We start from the raw sequence: 16004 nt of genomic DNA on the forward strand, positions 1-16004 counted from the left end.
AAAGGGTTTCCAAACATTTTTTTTCCTTTTTAATTTTTGAAAACTAATAAAGAGTATTTGAAAACTGTTTCAAACAGGCCGTAAATGTTTAAAAGTGAAAATTTTATTGGGTTTAAACTCTCGCCTAAATATATCAAATATCGTTACAATATTTTACCATCTAAATCGCAACTAACATATATGAAAATTATAAATATACCTAAATTAAATAGCTAAAATGAAAGTATGAAATCTTTTTTTATTTATAAATGTGAAAGTATGAAATCTTAACATGTAAGATTTTTCAACTTATAGAAATTTTTTGTTGTCTTTGTCTCAAATTTCTTTTAATAAAATTTGTCTTAATTTATGTAATTGTGTCACTTAATGTAAGTACTATATCAAGGACTTGACTAGAAAAATTGGCCATTCACTTGTATAGTAAATATGTAACATATGAATTAAAATTACGCGTAAAATTACATAAGATATTAAGATTTTTTTTAAGTACTATAATAAGTCTCATGTTGCAGTTGTAACATAACAAAAAACAATTAAGAGAAACAAAAGTAGTTAAGTATAAGTTAATGTTGTTCAATTGAAACTTTGTGTAACATATTACAACTCAACATGAGTGGTGGTGGTGGTGGTGGTGGTGGTGGAGAAGAAGGACCTGATTTGCCATTTACTCCTACATGGGTTGTTGCTCTTGTTTGCACTATCATCGTCGCTGTTTCATTCGCCGTCGAACGTTCTCTACATTATCTTGGCAAGTTTCTTAAGAAGAAAAATCAGAAACCACTCTTTCAAGCCTTACAAAAAATCAAAGAAGGTTCATCTATTTTTTCTTTTCATTTAGATTTATTTTATATACACCGTACACCGTCAGTGTAAGGATTTTGTATAGTGATCATAACCGTGTCAATGATACCAAAAATCATCGATATGATTGGTTGTGATTTGTTGACGGTGTAAAACTTTTTACACTGATGGTGTATCACAATTAAACTCTTTCCATTTCTTAACATATATTGATGAATGAATATCTTCTAGTTTATGATTTTTAATTTTTTTTTTGTTCTTACGATTTTTTATTTTATTTTGCAGAGTTGATGCTTGTGGGTTTTATTTCTCTCTTGCTGGCTGTAACACAAAATACAATCACAAAAATTTGTGTTCCACAAAGTTGGACTCTTCATATGCTTCCTTGTAGTCTTGAAGAAAAAGAACATGTTGAATCAAAATTATCATCCACTAAACATTTTCAAACTTTTTTCTCTTCCGATGATGTTTTCGGCGCTGCTAGGCGCCTTCTCGGTGACGATAATGATCAACCATCAACAGAAGAAAGCCGTGGATATTGTGCTTCCAAGGTATTGAAATCAAATATATAAGATTTTTTAATTATGTCCATTAGATATCAACCGAAGGGCCGAAGTTCAAATATCCTCAGAGACAGTTGTAAAATGGTCTATCACTTAAATCGGCGATAAATTGTATAAAGAGATGCAAAGAAGTTTAAAAACTACTTATAATCATATAATGTTTATTCTCTTGATGTTATTTAAAAAAGAAAATGATTTAATGATTTAATCATGTTAACCATTTTAATCATATTTTATATTATTATTATTATGTTCTTCTTTTCAGGGAAAGGTACCTCTATTATCAAAGGAAGCACTACATCACTTGCATATCTTTATTTTTGTCCTAGCTATTGTTCATGTATCTTCATGTGTTTTGACTATAATTTTTGGAGGATTAAATGTGAGTATCTAATCATATAATTTTTTTTGTTATAATAACAAATTATGTTTATACATGTGAAAAAAAATCCTTTTCTTTATAATAAGTATTGTTGTTCTTAATTAATAGATTCGTCGATGGAAGCACTGGGAAGAATCAATTGTTGCAGATGAAAATCATCAATCACAACATAGTAAATTTTTTAACAAATTTGATCAGTTATGGTGTTATCTTAATAATTTTAGGTCCTCTCATTAAACTATATATACTGGTCTAATTCATGCAGCTCCGGGACGGATCGAGATGGTGACTCCTGTTCATCAGCATGCTTTTATAAGAGATCATTTTACTGGTATTGGCAAAGATTCTTCTCTAATGGGATGGCTGGTAGGTTCATTATAACTTATAAGTATTATATTTGTATTTTAACATTATTGTTAGTCCTTCTAATTTTTAATTTTTATTTCAGAAATCATTTTTCAAGCAATTTTATGGATCTGTGACAAAGTCGGATTATGAGACATTAAGGCTTGGTTTCATTAAGGTAATATTTTAGTGTTCTAATCTTACCATTATCTATGATTAATTGAACATTTGAACTATATAAGTTATATGATGATATAACTATTTTTTTTATTTTCCTCTGTTTTAGACTCATTGTAGAGGAAATCCTAAGTTTAATTTTCACAAGTACATGAACCGTGCACTTGAAGATGATTTCAAGAAAGTTGTTGGTATTAGGTATGTGTTTCTGTCAAGTTTCTATATATACGACTCTAGATTTACTTGTCTCGCACCCGAATTCTGAATTTTCACAATAATTTTCTTTAATCAACTTATAGTGTAAAATTATTGATTTTCTATTATCACTAATTCAACAATTTTATTTTGATATGGTTGCAGTTGGTATCTTTGGATCTTTGTGGTAATATTTTGGTTGCTTAATATCCATGGTATGCTACAAGACCTTTTGTAAATTTTGTCTTGTGTCTCAACATGATATCTATATTTCTTAAATTCTACCTTAGAAATATGATTAATCTTATAGATAATTTCTTGATAATTAGCTTATTGTTTCAGGTTGGCACACATATTTCTGGGTTGCTTTCATTCCTGTCCTTGTAAGTGTCTTCATAACTTTGTTTGTTTGGATATTTTCTATCGAAAAATTTGTAGAGTATGTATCGGTGCGAGTAGGCTATACTATGTTTAGTAAAGCCTAAATTGGACGTACTTTAAAAATGTTACATCAAAGTCCGATCTATTGTATGTCATAGACCCATTTTTAAGATCAGACATGAAAAAAGCCCCGATATCGGGGCGGCCTAACCTAACCTATTCTCACCGATATGACAAGAAAAAAATGTTAATTTTCTCCATTCAAATTGATGTATTTCTGATTTTCCTTCTTAAGCTTCTACTTGCTGTTGGAACAAAGCTAGAACATGTAAAAATTCAATTAGCACATGAAGTAGCTGAAAAACATACAGCCATACAAGGTGAATTAGTTGTTAAACCATCAGATGATCACTTCTGGTTTCATCGCCCTCGCATCGTCCTCTTCTTGATTCATTTGATCCTTTTTCAAAACTCTTTTGAGATTGCATTCTTTTTCTGGATACTGGTAAGTAATCATATTAAGTAGTCTTAAGCTCAATTTATCATATTCTTGATTATTTTCATCATTTTAACCTTACTAGTTTATGTATCTCAGATAACATATGGCTTTGATTCATGTATAATGGGGAAAATCAAGTACATTATTCCAAGGCTCGTTATTGGGTAACAACAATATTATTGTGCATTTTCAATCTCAAATTTTTCTACACTTTATAATTTTTTCTTACACCTTTTTTATTAATATTGTAGGGTATTTATTCAGGTGCTATGTAGTTATAGTACCCTACCACTGTATGCAATTGTTACACAGGTGAGTCTGAGTTGTTTTTTTTTTTTTGAGAAAAAACTTGTTCTGTTCTCTTATTTATATTTTGGCTAAACTATATTTCTGCCTCTTTAATTTTAACAAACTTGCGATTTTGTTCTTCTAACTTTCAAAATAACACTTTTGGCATCTAACTTTAGCCCATTTTACAAAAGTTGGATCCTCATTAATTTTGACCAAGTCGACGCGTGCACATGGACAATGAATTACATGCCACAACATCAAGTCAATGCATACATAGACATTGACTAACATGACATGTTGAAGTGACATGTGAATCACTTTCGATGTGTGTGTGTTGACTTGGTCTGGGGGTCAACCTTTTGTAAAAGAGGCTAAAGTTAGAGAGGCAAAAGTTCAATTATGAAAATTAAGAGGCCAAAATCGCAAATTTATGAAAGTTAGAGGGTCAAAAGTACAGTATAGTTTTTTTTTTTTTTTGTGATAGTGCATTATTCAATACATAAAAAAAAATTAAAAGTTCAAAAGTTGTCAACTCATTATTCAAATTTTCCATCTAAAAAATGTCGACATTCAATAATTAATTTTATGAATTTGAAATTGAGACCTTTTGGCATTGATATTGACAATATTTTTTGACACAATGTAGATGGGAACTCACTTTAAGAAAGCCATATTTGATGACCAAGTACAAGCAAGACTTGTTGGTTGGGCACAAAAGGCAAAGAAGAAAGGATTAAGAGGTGATAATAATAATCAATCTGCCCAAGGAAGTTCTCATAATGGTGCAAATATTCAATTAGGGTCTGTGTTTAGAAGAGGCCCTGCCCAAGAAGAAAACACCATTGTCCCTATAAATGAAGAGTCTATAAGAACATGTAGTAATTAAAATGTTTATAATCCTTTTTTCTTTTTTAATAAAAAGATTATAAACATTTTTGTTACATCCAATACGTTATTCAAAAAAGATTATAAACATTTTTGTTACACGAATACGTTATTATATATTATATTAATATTATATTATTGTTTATTTTACCTTGGTATCAAATGAGCAATGGCCACCCAACAAGGCAACAGATCATTGAACGAATCATGGTGTTACTGGTTGAACTGCCTCATCAACCGAATTATGATTCAATTTATAGAATTATACCTCATGTGTGATTGGTTGATACTTGATACTATGTCACAGCCGTCCCAGTGACCAATAACATAATCTATAATAGGTTGTAGCCTTGAATGAAACACTGTATGAGCAAATGATTAAAAAAATGGAAAAGATGTTTCAATTTATAGAATTATACCCCGTGTGTGATTGACGATACTATGTCATAGCCATCCTAGTGGCCAATAAAAATATGGTATTGGACGGTGTCCAAATTTTTATAAGGTTCACTAGTTAAAGTGCAAGCTAAGTTCACACTCTAAGTAGCAAACTGTGTTTGCGTTCACATTCTAAATAGCAAACTGTATTTTTCATAATATTTTCATTCATAGGGGCGTGAATATATGGTGCTGACATTGGCGTTGAGTAAAAAAAATGTCACTCGCTACGTAAGGTGTGAACTGAGTTCGCTACCTAAATAGCAAGGGGTATTTTAATCATTTTAGGAGGCGCTGAGAAACCTTAGGAGGAGATTCATTCTTTTGGTGGATTGGGCTTGGCCCAATCCCAAGTCCTACTAATGATCTTGTAAGGAGTATCTGCATGTGCATAGCTTTTGAAAGTGCTATAAATTACGAAGGAGGAGGCAAATGAAACGCACAAACATAGAGAAATCACTTCTATTTATATTTTTTTTAAAAAAAAAACTAAAAAAAATAAATAATGTGCATTCACATTTGTAAAGAAAGTCTCTTGTAACATCTTGTGGATAGTGGATACAATAGTTCATGAAGAAATCTGATTCAAAGAGAAACAATGTTTTGAATCTTTACATCAGAAAATCCTACATGTATATAGTTTTGTTGTCATATGAAATTTTCTTGATAAATTTAAGGAAAAATAACTAGACGAGCAAAGAGAGATCTCACAAGAAATCATATGAAAAAAAAGTGAATTCTATAAGAGAATTAATGGATCAACAAAAATAAGTGCAACATGAGTGCAGGAACATTCGAAGAAGGACCCGATTTGAAATTTACTCCGACATGGATTGTTGCGCTCGTTTGCACCGTCTTCATCTTCATTTCCTACGGCATTGTACGTTCTCTTCATTATTTTGGCAAGTTTCTTTTGAAGAAAGAGCAGAAACCACTCTATCAAGCCTTGCAAAAAATCAAACAAGGTTCTATATTTTATTTAGATTTAAATCATATACTGCGTTGTAAAGTTTTATCATATCGATTATAACTGTGATAACAATTGCTTCTAAAGTTACTGATATGATTGATTGTGATTTGTTGACAATGTAAATTATTTTACACTAATAGCGACATTGTCTCACAATTAAACTCTTTTCATATAATGATCGATGAATAGAGATTATTGGTTTGAGATATGTTATCGTTTATGTTTTTTATTTATTATTATTATTATTATTATTATTATTATTATTATTATTATTATTATTATGCAGAATTTATGCTGGTGGGTTTTATGTCATTGTTTTTAACTGTGACACAAAATGGGATCACAAAAATCTGTATTCCAAAAAGTTGGTTTCGTTATATGCTTCCTTGTAAACTTGAGGAAAAGGAAGAAGAACGATCGAAACCACCACCCACTTCACATTTTCAGACTTTTTTCTCTTCCGACGATGTTTTCGACAATGCTAGGCTCCTTCTCGATATTGACACCGATGGTCGTCTTCCATTCTTAGAAGAAATACCTGGATATTGTGCTGCCAAGGTATTGAAATTTGAAAAATATATAGTGCATGTTATCGCCTTTTATAATTAAATTACGGGCACAATTATATTCTATCACATATCTGGTTGCGATGCGGTTGCAGAAACTATTAATATTTCCTAACTTTCATTAATATCATGTTTATTCTTTTGATGTTATTTGAGTATTTTGATACAGGAGTTTGGATATTAGGGATTAGATCCGGTAATACCCTGTAACTATACCAGGAGTAGCAATATTTCAGAATACCACTCGTTGATGTAGAAACGATGAACACAAATAGAGATTTTAGGGTTAAGAAGAATTTGTTGAAATATTGGATTCCTTATTCTCTTGGCCACAACGGCTTATAAATAGCAAGCTGGTTACAACATCAACCAATCATTGCAGAGGAAATAATAATACGACAAAATATATAAAGGGCAAAACAGTAATGTATTATTTGCTTCAAATTGTAAAATAACTAAAATTGTAAAATAACTAATTATTCTATGACAATACCCTCCCCTTCAAAACAACCATGTCCTCATGGGTGAAAATCAGGATACTTCTTCAACAACTCAGAATAGAATTCCCAAGTAGCAAGGTTTGGAGGAGAATCCTGCCATTGCACCAACACCTTAGTTGCAGCTATGTTCCCACGCTTAACCATTTTCCTATCCAAAATAGCAACAGGGACTTTGGGTACACCAGCAGTAGCTGAGGGAAGATGCTGAATGGGTTGAGCCTGAGGGTTAGGACACAACTTAAGCTGAGACACATGGAAAACATTATGAATAGCAGCAGAAGGAGGCAATTCTAACTGATAAGCAGCACCACCAATGCGATCCAATACCTTAAATGGACCATAAAATTTTGGTAACAATTTGTTGTAACCGTGTTTTTTCATAGAAAGCTGCCTATAAGGTTGAAGCTTCAAATATACGTAATCACCAATAGAAAAAACTCTATCACTTCTATGTTTGTTGGCTTGCTGAGACATGCGATTCTGAGCACGAAGCAAATGAAATTTGAGAAGTTTAATAGCTTCATCTCTAGCTATGAGAGATCTGTCCACCGAGAAAGATGGAGAGGAACCAGGCAGATAAGGTAGATGAATAGGTGGAGGCTGACCATAAACCACCTCAAACGGAGTAGTGTGAATAGAAGAGTGATAATTGGTATTATACCACCATTCAGCCAGAGACAACCATTTGAACCAGTTAGTAGGTCTTGATGAACACATACACCTTAAATAAGTCTCTAAGCACTTATTGACAATCTCAGTTTGACCATCGGACTGAGGATGGTAAGCGGTGGACTTATGCAAAGCTACACCTTGGAGTGTAAAAAATTCATGCCAAAAAGTGCTAAGAAAAATAGGATCCCTATCACTTGTAATAGTTTCAGGCATACCATGAAGCTTAAACACATTATCTAAGAACAACTGAGCCACATCAAGTGCAGTATAAGGATGAGATAAAGCCATGAAATGAGCATATTTGCTTAATCTGTCAACTACTACAAATATGACTTGCTTACCCGCAGAAGTAGGAAGACCTTCAATAAAATCCATACTAATAGCAGTCCAAATTTGAGTGGGAATGGGTAAAGGTTGCAGCAGCCCGGGATAAGCCGCCAAATCTGGCTTGTTGCGCTGACACACACCACAATTCTTAACATAGTGAAGAATATCCTTAGTCATACCTTTCCAATAAAATAAAGATTTAATTCTGGTAGCAGTGACATCTCTGCCTGAATGTCCACCTAGTGCGGAATCGTGTAACCAATGAAGTATAGATTCCTTAACTGCAGGATCGGATCCAATAACTAACTTGCCTCTTCTGCGTAATTCACCCCTAGTCCATGAAAATTTGGGATGAGATTGAGGGTTGCTTTGTAAATCCAAAATGATAGCCTTGAAATGAGGATCTTGCTGCCAAGAAGCAGTGATAGAAGTCAACAAATCAGGTGCAGCATTATCTAAGAACAAAGGCAATAATTCAGCGCCATTTTTTCTTGAGAGAGCATCGGCTGCCAAATTAGAGGAGCCTTCCTTATAATGAATCTCAAAGTCAAAACCAAGTAATTTAGCAACCCAAACTTGCTGAAAAGGGGTATTCAGCTTCTGATCCAGCATGTGTTTAATGCTTTTTTGATCAGTTCGAATAACAAAAGGTGCATGGGAGAGATAAGAACCCCATTTCTGAACTGCGTACACAATTGCCAATAATTCCCTTTCATATACGGACATAGCCTGCTGCTTAGGGCCCAAGGATTTACTGATATAAGCCACGGGGTGTTGTTCCTGCATAAGGACAGCACCAATGCCCTTCCCAGAAGCATCAGTCTCCACTACAAATTGCTTGGAAAAATTAGGAAGACTCAAAACAGGAGCAGTAATCAAAGCTTGCTTGAGTTGCATAAAAGCTTGAGTAGCATTGTCAGTCCATACAAAACCCTCCTTCTTCAACAAGTCTGTCAAGGGTTTCGCCAATTTACCAAAATCCTTGACAAATCGACGGTAATAACCAGCAAGACCCAAAAAACCCCTCAATTGCTTAACATTTTGGGGAATTGGCCATGAACTAACCGCTTGTATTTTTGCAGGGTCAGTAGATACACCTTCCTTGGTAATAAAATGGCCCAAATATTCCACTTTGGGTAAAGCAAATGAACATTTAGATTTATTAAGGAATAAATGATTCGCTCTAATGGTGTGAAAAATCAACCGTAAGTGGATTAAATGATCTTCAATGGACTGACTATATATCAACAGATCATCAAAGAAGATAATAACAAACTTTCGGAGGAATGGTTGAAAAACCTGATTCATAAGGGACTGGAATGAAGCAGGTGCATTGGTGAGGCCAAAGGGCATCACTAAGTATTCATAATGCCCACTATGTGTCTTAAATGCAGTTTTGTGCTCCTCACCTTTAGCCATGCGCAATTGATGATAACCGGACCGCATATCAAGCTTGGAGAACACAACAGACCCACATAATTCATCCATCAAGTCTTCTATCAAAGGTATTGGGAAACGATCTTTGATAGTGAGATCATTAAGTCGTCGAAAATCTACACACAATCGCCAAGAACCATCTTTCTTTCGGACCAAAATGGTTGGTGAAGCAAAAGGACTGTTGCTGTGTTGCACAATGCCTTGAGCCAACATATCATTGACTAACTTATCAATGATATCCTTTTGAATAACGGAGAAACGATAGGGGCGTAAATTGAAAGGCTCAGCGCCCTCCTTAAGTGGAATTTTGTGATCAAAACCAGGGCGAGGAGGAGGCAGATGTTCAGGATCCCTGAAGATATCTCCATAATCTTCGATCAAATCAGCAATAACCGGAGGCAAGGACACATCAGAAACCCCAGATTGCATCACATAACACGTGGGAACATCAAAGCTATTAACATGATTTGAAATAGAAAGAAAACACAACTCAGCTCCCTTGTGAACAGCCTGAGCAAATGATTTGTTATTAACAAGCTTAAAACTGGGAACCTTTGCACCACGTAGAACAAATCTCTTGCCCTGTGTATGAAACTCCATCTGCAATTTCTCAAAATCCCAAAGTATAGGTCCCAAAGATTTTAACCATTGTATACCCAATATCAAATCACAACACACCAAAGGTAACACAATGACATCAGCATTAAATTTGGCTTGTTGCAACTGCCATTGAAAACCACGACAAATGTAAGCAGCTTCAAGCTTATGACCACCACCACCAGTTACTGATAAGGGAGAAATGGCCTCCAATTTGCAACCCAGTGACTTTGCAGTCTCTAAATCCAGAAAGTTATGAGTGCTACCACTATCCAGCAAAATGTGTAGCATCTTTTTTTCATGTAAGCCAGTAACACGCATAGTCTGGTAATTGGCGATACCAGTCAAAGCCTGTAACGATAGCTGAGCGTTTTCAAAAGCGGAAAGGGATTCCATTTCTGCAACACTCTCAGAATTCGGCTCCTCACCATTACAATCATCATCATCATCAATTTCCAACACATTAATCTGATAACGTTTGTGTTTAAATTGGTGTCCCGGTGTAAATTGCTCATCACAAAACATACATAGACCCTTTGCTCTACGCTCCGACATCTCGAGACCAGAATAGGTACGAGTTGGACGAGGAGAATTTGATTTCTGGACAAGGGAAGCAGTACCATTAGGAATAGGGGAGGTTGTGGATGGTGAATTTGACGTAGTGGGTTTACTAAGGAGACCTTGATTTTTGGAAAAAGGGCTAAATTTTGACGTGTTTCGATGTGGGAGGGAGGTGGAAGCTTCATGTAACTTAGCTAAATTTGCAGCATGAGAGATTGAAGAAGGGTTGAACATGCGAACATGCATCTGAGTGTTTTGTTCAAGACCAGCTAGAAAAATACTGAGGGAGTGTTCTGGGATTAGGTTTACCTGTGTTAAGGCCAACTCAAATTGATCGATGTAGTCCTGGATTTTGCCAGTGTGTTTGATTTGCAATAACGAAGACAGAGGGTCTTCATAAGCGTCACCGAAACGAGCAGTAACATCGGTGATGTATTGTTGCCAAGACGGGTAGACATCAAATTTTTGACGCATATAATTGAGATGCCATTGTAAAGCCAAGCCATCAAGATGAATCGAAGCGAGACGCACCATCGATGTCGCCGGTGTTTCATCAATGGAGAAAAACTGATCACACTTGTAGAGCCAATCACGGACGTTTTTGCCGTCAAAACGAGGAAAGTCCACTTTAGAAATACGGGTGGCGTAAACGTTTTGGGTACCATGGCGATTACCGTTGGAACCGTGCCGGCCGGCGGAAGTTGGGGATCCGTGATCTGCTTGAGCACGCAGAAGGCTACGAATCTCATCCATATCAGTGTTACGTTGGAGCTGCATCTGGGTCAAACGTTCGTCGAAACGCCGTTCAACTTCATCCAGAGTGGGAGGCGGAGACGCGTCCATGGTCACAGAACTGATACCAATTGATACAGGAGTTTGGATATTAGGGATTAGATCCGGTAATACCCTGTAACTATACCAGGAGTAGCAATATTTCAGAATACCACTCGTTGATGTAGAAACGATGAACACAAATAGAGATTTTAGGGTTAAGAAGAATTTGTTGAAATATTGGATTCCTTATTCTCTTGGCCACAACGGCTTATAAATAGCAAGCTGGTTACAACATCAACCAATCATTGCAGAGGAAATAATAATACGACAAAATATATAAAGGGCAAAACAGTAATGTATTATTTGCTTCAAATTGTAAAATAACTAAAATTGTAAAATAACTAATTATTCTATGACATATTTTGATTAGATTATTGAATTATGTTCTTCTTTTCAGGGCAAGGTGCCTCTATTATCTGTGGAAGCACTGCATCACCTACATATTTTTATTTTTGTCCAAGCTGTTACTCATGTGGCCTTGTGTATTTTGACTGTTGGTTTTGTAGGATTAATTGTGAGTATCTATTCATATACTTTTTTATTAAAAAAAATTTCCTGTTAAAAATCTACAGTATTAACCTGTTCAGATAAACAACTTATTTGCAGCTTATAGTATAAGCACTTACCATGATACCTGTTTATGTATAGCATTAGATTAAATTAAAATTAAATTGTTTCTGTATATGTAATAAGCTGTTTTCATAAGCTATCTTAGAGAACTTGTTAAAATAAGCTGAAAAAAGCTTATGAAAAATGTCATAAGCTGATTTTATCTTGCCAAACAATCTCACAAAACATATGTAAGTAGATAAACTCAAATAAGTCAATTCAAAGAGGCCTTAAGTACTATTGTCATTAATAGATTCGTCGCTGGGAACGCTGGGAAGATGCTATTACAAATGAAGACAATGAATCACGAGGTAAACAACATGATCCTGCTTAATTTTTATAGGCCAAAAAATTTATTTTTCTAACAAATTTCTCGTTAAACTTAGGCTAAATTGTACTTTTGGCCTTCTAATTTTCACAAATTTGGGATTTTGTCCCTTTAACTTTCAAAATAACACTTTTGCCCCCCCTAAGTTTAGCCCCTTTGGCAAAAGGATGACCGTCCACTGATTTTGACCATGTCAACACACATGTAGCAAGTAACTCATATATCACATCAGCATATTTTGCCACGGGGACAATGACTCACGTGCCACATATGCTAATGTGACATGTGAGTCATTGTCCACATGGCGAGACATGTTGACGTGATATGTGAGTCACTTGTGACATGTGCGTTGACTTGGTCGGAAGGCCAAAATCGCAAGTTTGTGAAAGTTAGGAGTCTTGAACTTTTCATAATGTATCTTAATATCTTTCTGTCTTCATTAATCTTTATTATATGCATATTTTTCTAATGCTGCTCCAGCAAGGACATTGGCTAATGTTCATCATCATGAATTTATAAAAGATCGTGGAAAATATTCTTCTTTCATGGGATGGGTGGTATGTTATTTTTTCTATATTCATGAAAAAATACAAGATAAACTCATACTATCATGCTAATGTTTCATTTTAGTTTTTTATTATTTCAGAAATCATTTTTCAAGCAATTTTATGGATCTGTGACAAAGTTGGATTATGTTGCATTAAGGCATGGTTTCATTATGGTAAGATTTCAGTGTGCTGATCTTGCCATTATCAATGATTAATTCAACCATATTATTAATTTTGTTTCTCTGTTTTAGACTCATTGTAGGGGACATCCAAGGTTTAATTTTCACAAGTATGTGAACCGTGCACTTGAAGATGATTTCAAGAGAATTGTTGGCATTAAGTATGTGCTTCTAAAAAAACGATAATAATTTTAAAAAAAAATAATATATAATTCAATATAATTATATGTGTCAGTGTAAGACATTTACACATATTTAATCATATATAGTGTAAAGTTGTTGAATCTGTCTTGTCACTAATTCGATCATTTTATTTTTATGGTTGCAGTTGGTATCTTTGGTTCTTTGTGGTCTTGTTTTTGTTGCTTAATATCACTGGTATATGCTACAAGACTTTATGGTTGTGCTGCATGATATCCATATTTTCTACCTTAGGACTTATGCTTGTTATTATCACATACTCCCTCCGTGATAAACAAATTTCACCTTTATAAGTTCATTGTATAATTAATGTATTGAACCTAGTCCAGATACATTACTTATGCTGTGAACCTAAAAAGATTAAATTTGTTTATAAAGTGTCACGAAGGGAGTATAACATTGTTTTAAAAATTGGACTGAACCACTCAATTCAACTGGTTGAACAATATTAGTATGATGTAGTTAGTGATTACAAACCTATATATGAACAAAAGAAGTAACAATTAAGTCATATTCCAATCAAAATTAAGATTTCTGCTTAATTTTTCAGGTTGGCACACATATTTCTGGATTTCTTTCATTCCTTTCCTTGTAAGTGTCTTCATAACTTTTATATAAATGTAAATTTTATCCATGCAAATTATGTTTTTTTTTTTTTTTTCCCAATTAATTGTTACCAAAACTTTATTATCTGATATTTTGTTTCTCTGATTTGCATTCTTAAGCTTCTATTTGCTGTTGGAACTAAGCTGGAACATGTAATAATTCAATTAGCAAATGAAGTATCTGATAAAAAATCAAACACACAATGTGGATTAATTGTTCAACCATCAGATGATCACTTCTGGTTTCATCGTCCTCGCATCGTCCTCTACTTGATTCACTTGATTCTTTTCCAAAATTCTTTTGAGATCGCATATTTTCTCTGGATACTGGTAATCATATTAATTAATCGAAACCGTTAATTAATCACACATCCACCAAACTTATGTTCCTGTCTCATTAGATATCAAAGACACAATAGTACGAGATATCAAAGGCACAGTATATCTAATGAGACATTAACATAAGTCTAGTGAATGAATCATGATTGTTTGATCAGAGCGTGATTAACGGCTTGGAATCTTAACCTCAATTTATGATATTCTTAGTTTTTTTTTTCTTCATTATTTTGATCATTATAACCTTACTAGCTTATGTATCTCAGTTTACATATGGCCCTGATGCATGTATAATGGGACAATTTGCTTACATTGTTCTAAGGCTCATTATTGGGTAACTACAATTCATACACTAAATTTTTATAGATTGTGACATTTTTCTATATGCATTATATGAATCTCAATTTTTGCTAACCTTTATTATTTTTTTCTTACAATTTTTTCTTAATATTGTAGGGCATTTATTCAGATACTATGTAGTTTTAGTATCCTGCCACTATATGCAATTGTTACTCAGGTGAGTTTGAGTTTTACAAACTAAAATAATGTTCTAAATTACTATCATAAAACCAAATTAGTACTTATTGAGAAAAAAAAATTCTGAAATTTTAAAAACCATGGGACAAAATAATTTTAAAATTATAAATCAGGAGAAACAACGGGTCAAACGTTTAAAACCACATACTTAAAAACCAACAATCTCTCCCAAGTATGAGTTTCCACATCAGATATAGTTGATCATCAAATACATACACTTGTAGAGACAGAGAGAGACCACATCTCCACACAAAACCTTATGTATTAGGCTATGAGTCACATCTCTTATAAATTCAACATGTTACCCATTCATAGGCGGTGTGGAACTTAACTACTCGCACTTAAAACTCAACATGTAGGAACTAAAATAGTTAATATATAAAATAAATAGATCATTGTTTTTGCAAACTAAATGATTTTAATTTTAAGCAACTAAGTTTGGTCTAGTGGTGAGAGATTTAAGTAATATGTTAGAGGTCTTTAGTTCGATCCACAGCTCATTGTAAACAAAAAAAAATGATTTTAATTTTATGAAATTTAAATTGAGTCCTTTTGACATTAACATTAATATTTTTTACAAAATGTAGATGGGAACTCACTTTAAGAATGTGATATTTAATGAGCAAATACAAGAAAAACTTATTGGTTGGGCACAAAAGGCAAAAAGGAGAGCACATGAAAATCATGGGCAATCATCTGTGGAAGGAAGTCCTCATCATGGTGCAAGTGAATCGACTGGAGATGAAAGTCCTGAATGTACTAATAGTAGTTCAAGTGCAAGTGTTAGCATTGAGCTAGCGTCAGTGTCTAGAAGGGAACCTGCCCTAGAAGAAGAAGAAGAAGAAGATGAAATTGTCCCTAGTAATGAAGAAATCGTATGAACATGTAACAAAAATGATTATAGATTATACTCTTAGTTTATTTTATCTTGGTGAGTTGTATATATCAAATGAGTTGTAACATATTACGTAAATACAACTTGGATGATATTAAAGATTGCGATGACAATTAATATGTTGAGTGTAGTGTAGATATTCAAACTTGCACTATTCATCTTGGAATCGGATTAGCTCAAATTTTACACCCTCACAAAATACAACAATAGAGATCAAGAGAGGCAATGAGAATTGAATTCTATCTTACTTGCCTTACAAGCTAACAACTGATGGAGGAAGTATGGATACCCACCTCATATGCAACACTTGCAGCATAATGGAAATAATAATAATGGAGCTGTCAA

The 16004-nt window shown here is 33.8% G+C and overlaps 2 protein-coding genes across 2 annotated transcripts; both read left to right on the forward strand.

Moving 5' to 3' along the window:
* The first annotated feature begins 609 nt into the window (after window positions 1–609).
* LOC123885159 (MLO-like protein 1) lies at window positions 610–4618 on the forward strand. The gene is made up of 13 exons (XM_045934423.1): window positions 610–811; window positions 1087–1352; window positions 1630–1746; window positions 1855–1918; window positions 2012–2112; window positions 2195–2269; window positions 2378–2466; window positions 2629–2678; window positions 2806–2846; window positions 3140–3349; window positions 3440–3507; window positions 3595–3655; window positions 4281–4618. Exons 1-13 carry the CDS (start codon window positions 610–612, stop codon window positions 4518–4520), a joined length of 1584 nt encoding a protein of 527 aa, XP_045790379.1. The 3' UTR covers window positions 4521–4618.
* A 1117-nt stretch (window positions 4619–5735) lies between these two features.
* On the forward strand, window positions 5736–15645 carry LOC123886938 (MLO-like protein 1). The gene is made up of 13 exons (XM_045936204.1): window positions 5736–5922; window positions 6214–6485; window positions 11819–11935; window positions 12284–12341; window positions 12839–12915; window positions 13005–13079; window positions 13158–13246; window positions 13414–13463; window positions 13837–13877; window positions 14012–14221; window positions 14494–14561; window positions 14684–14744; window positions 15352–15645. The coding sequence occupies exons 1-13, from the start codon at window positions 5736–5738 to the stop codon at window positions 15643–15645; spliced, it is 1599 nt and encodes a 532-aa protein (XP_045792160.1).
* Window positions 15646–16004: the final 359 nt, after the last annotated feature.

This window comes from Trifolium pratense, linkage group LG5 (assembly GCF_020283565.1).
Source record: "Trifolium pratense cultivar HEN17-A07 linkage group LG5, ARS_RC_1.1, whole genome shotgun sequence".
NCBI lineage: Eukaryota > Viridiplantae > Streptophyta > Magnoliopsida > Fabales > Fabaceae > Trifolium > Trifolium pratense.

Excerpts from the sequence above, each read along its gene's own strand:
- LOC123885159 (XM_045934423.1), top strand. The coding sequence starts at position 610 with ATGAGTGGTGGTGGTGGTGGTGGTGGTGGTGGAGAAGAAGGACCTGAT. Across the intron at positions 2,467-2,628 it reads AAGAAAGTTGTTGGTATTAG|TTGGTATCTTTGGATCTTTG; the intron begins GTATGTGTTTCT and ends ATATGGTTGCAG. Across the intron at positions 3,508-3,594 it reads ATTCCAAGGCTCGTTATTGG|GGTATTTATTCAGGTGCTAT; the intron begins GTAACAACAATA and ends TTAATATTGTAG.
- LOC123886938 (XM_045936204.1), top strand. The coding sequence starts at position 5,736 with ATGAGTGCAGGAACATTCGAAGAAGGACCCGATTTGAAATTTACTCCG. Across the intron at positions 14,222-14,493 it reads CATATTTTCTCTGGATACTG|TTTACATATGGCCCTGATGC; the intron begins GTAATCATATTA and ends TATGTATCTCAG. Across the intron at positions 14,562-14,683 it reads GTTCTAAGGCTCATTATTGG|GGCATTTATTCAGATACTAT; the intron begins GTAACTACAATT and ends TTAATATTGTAG.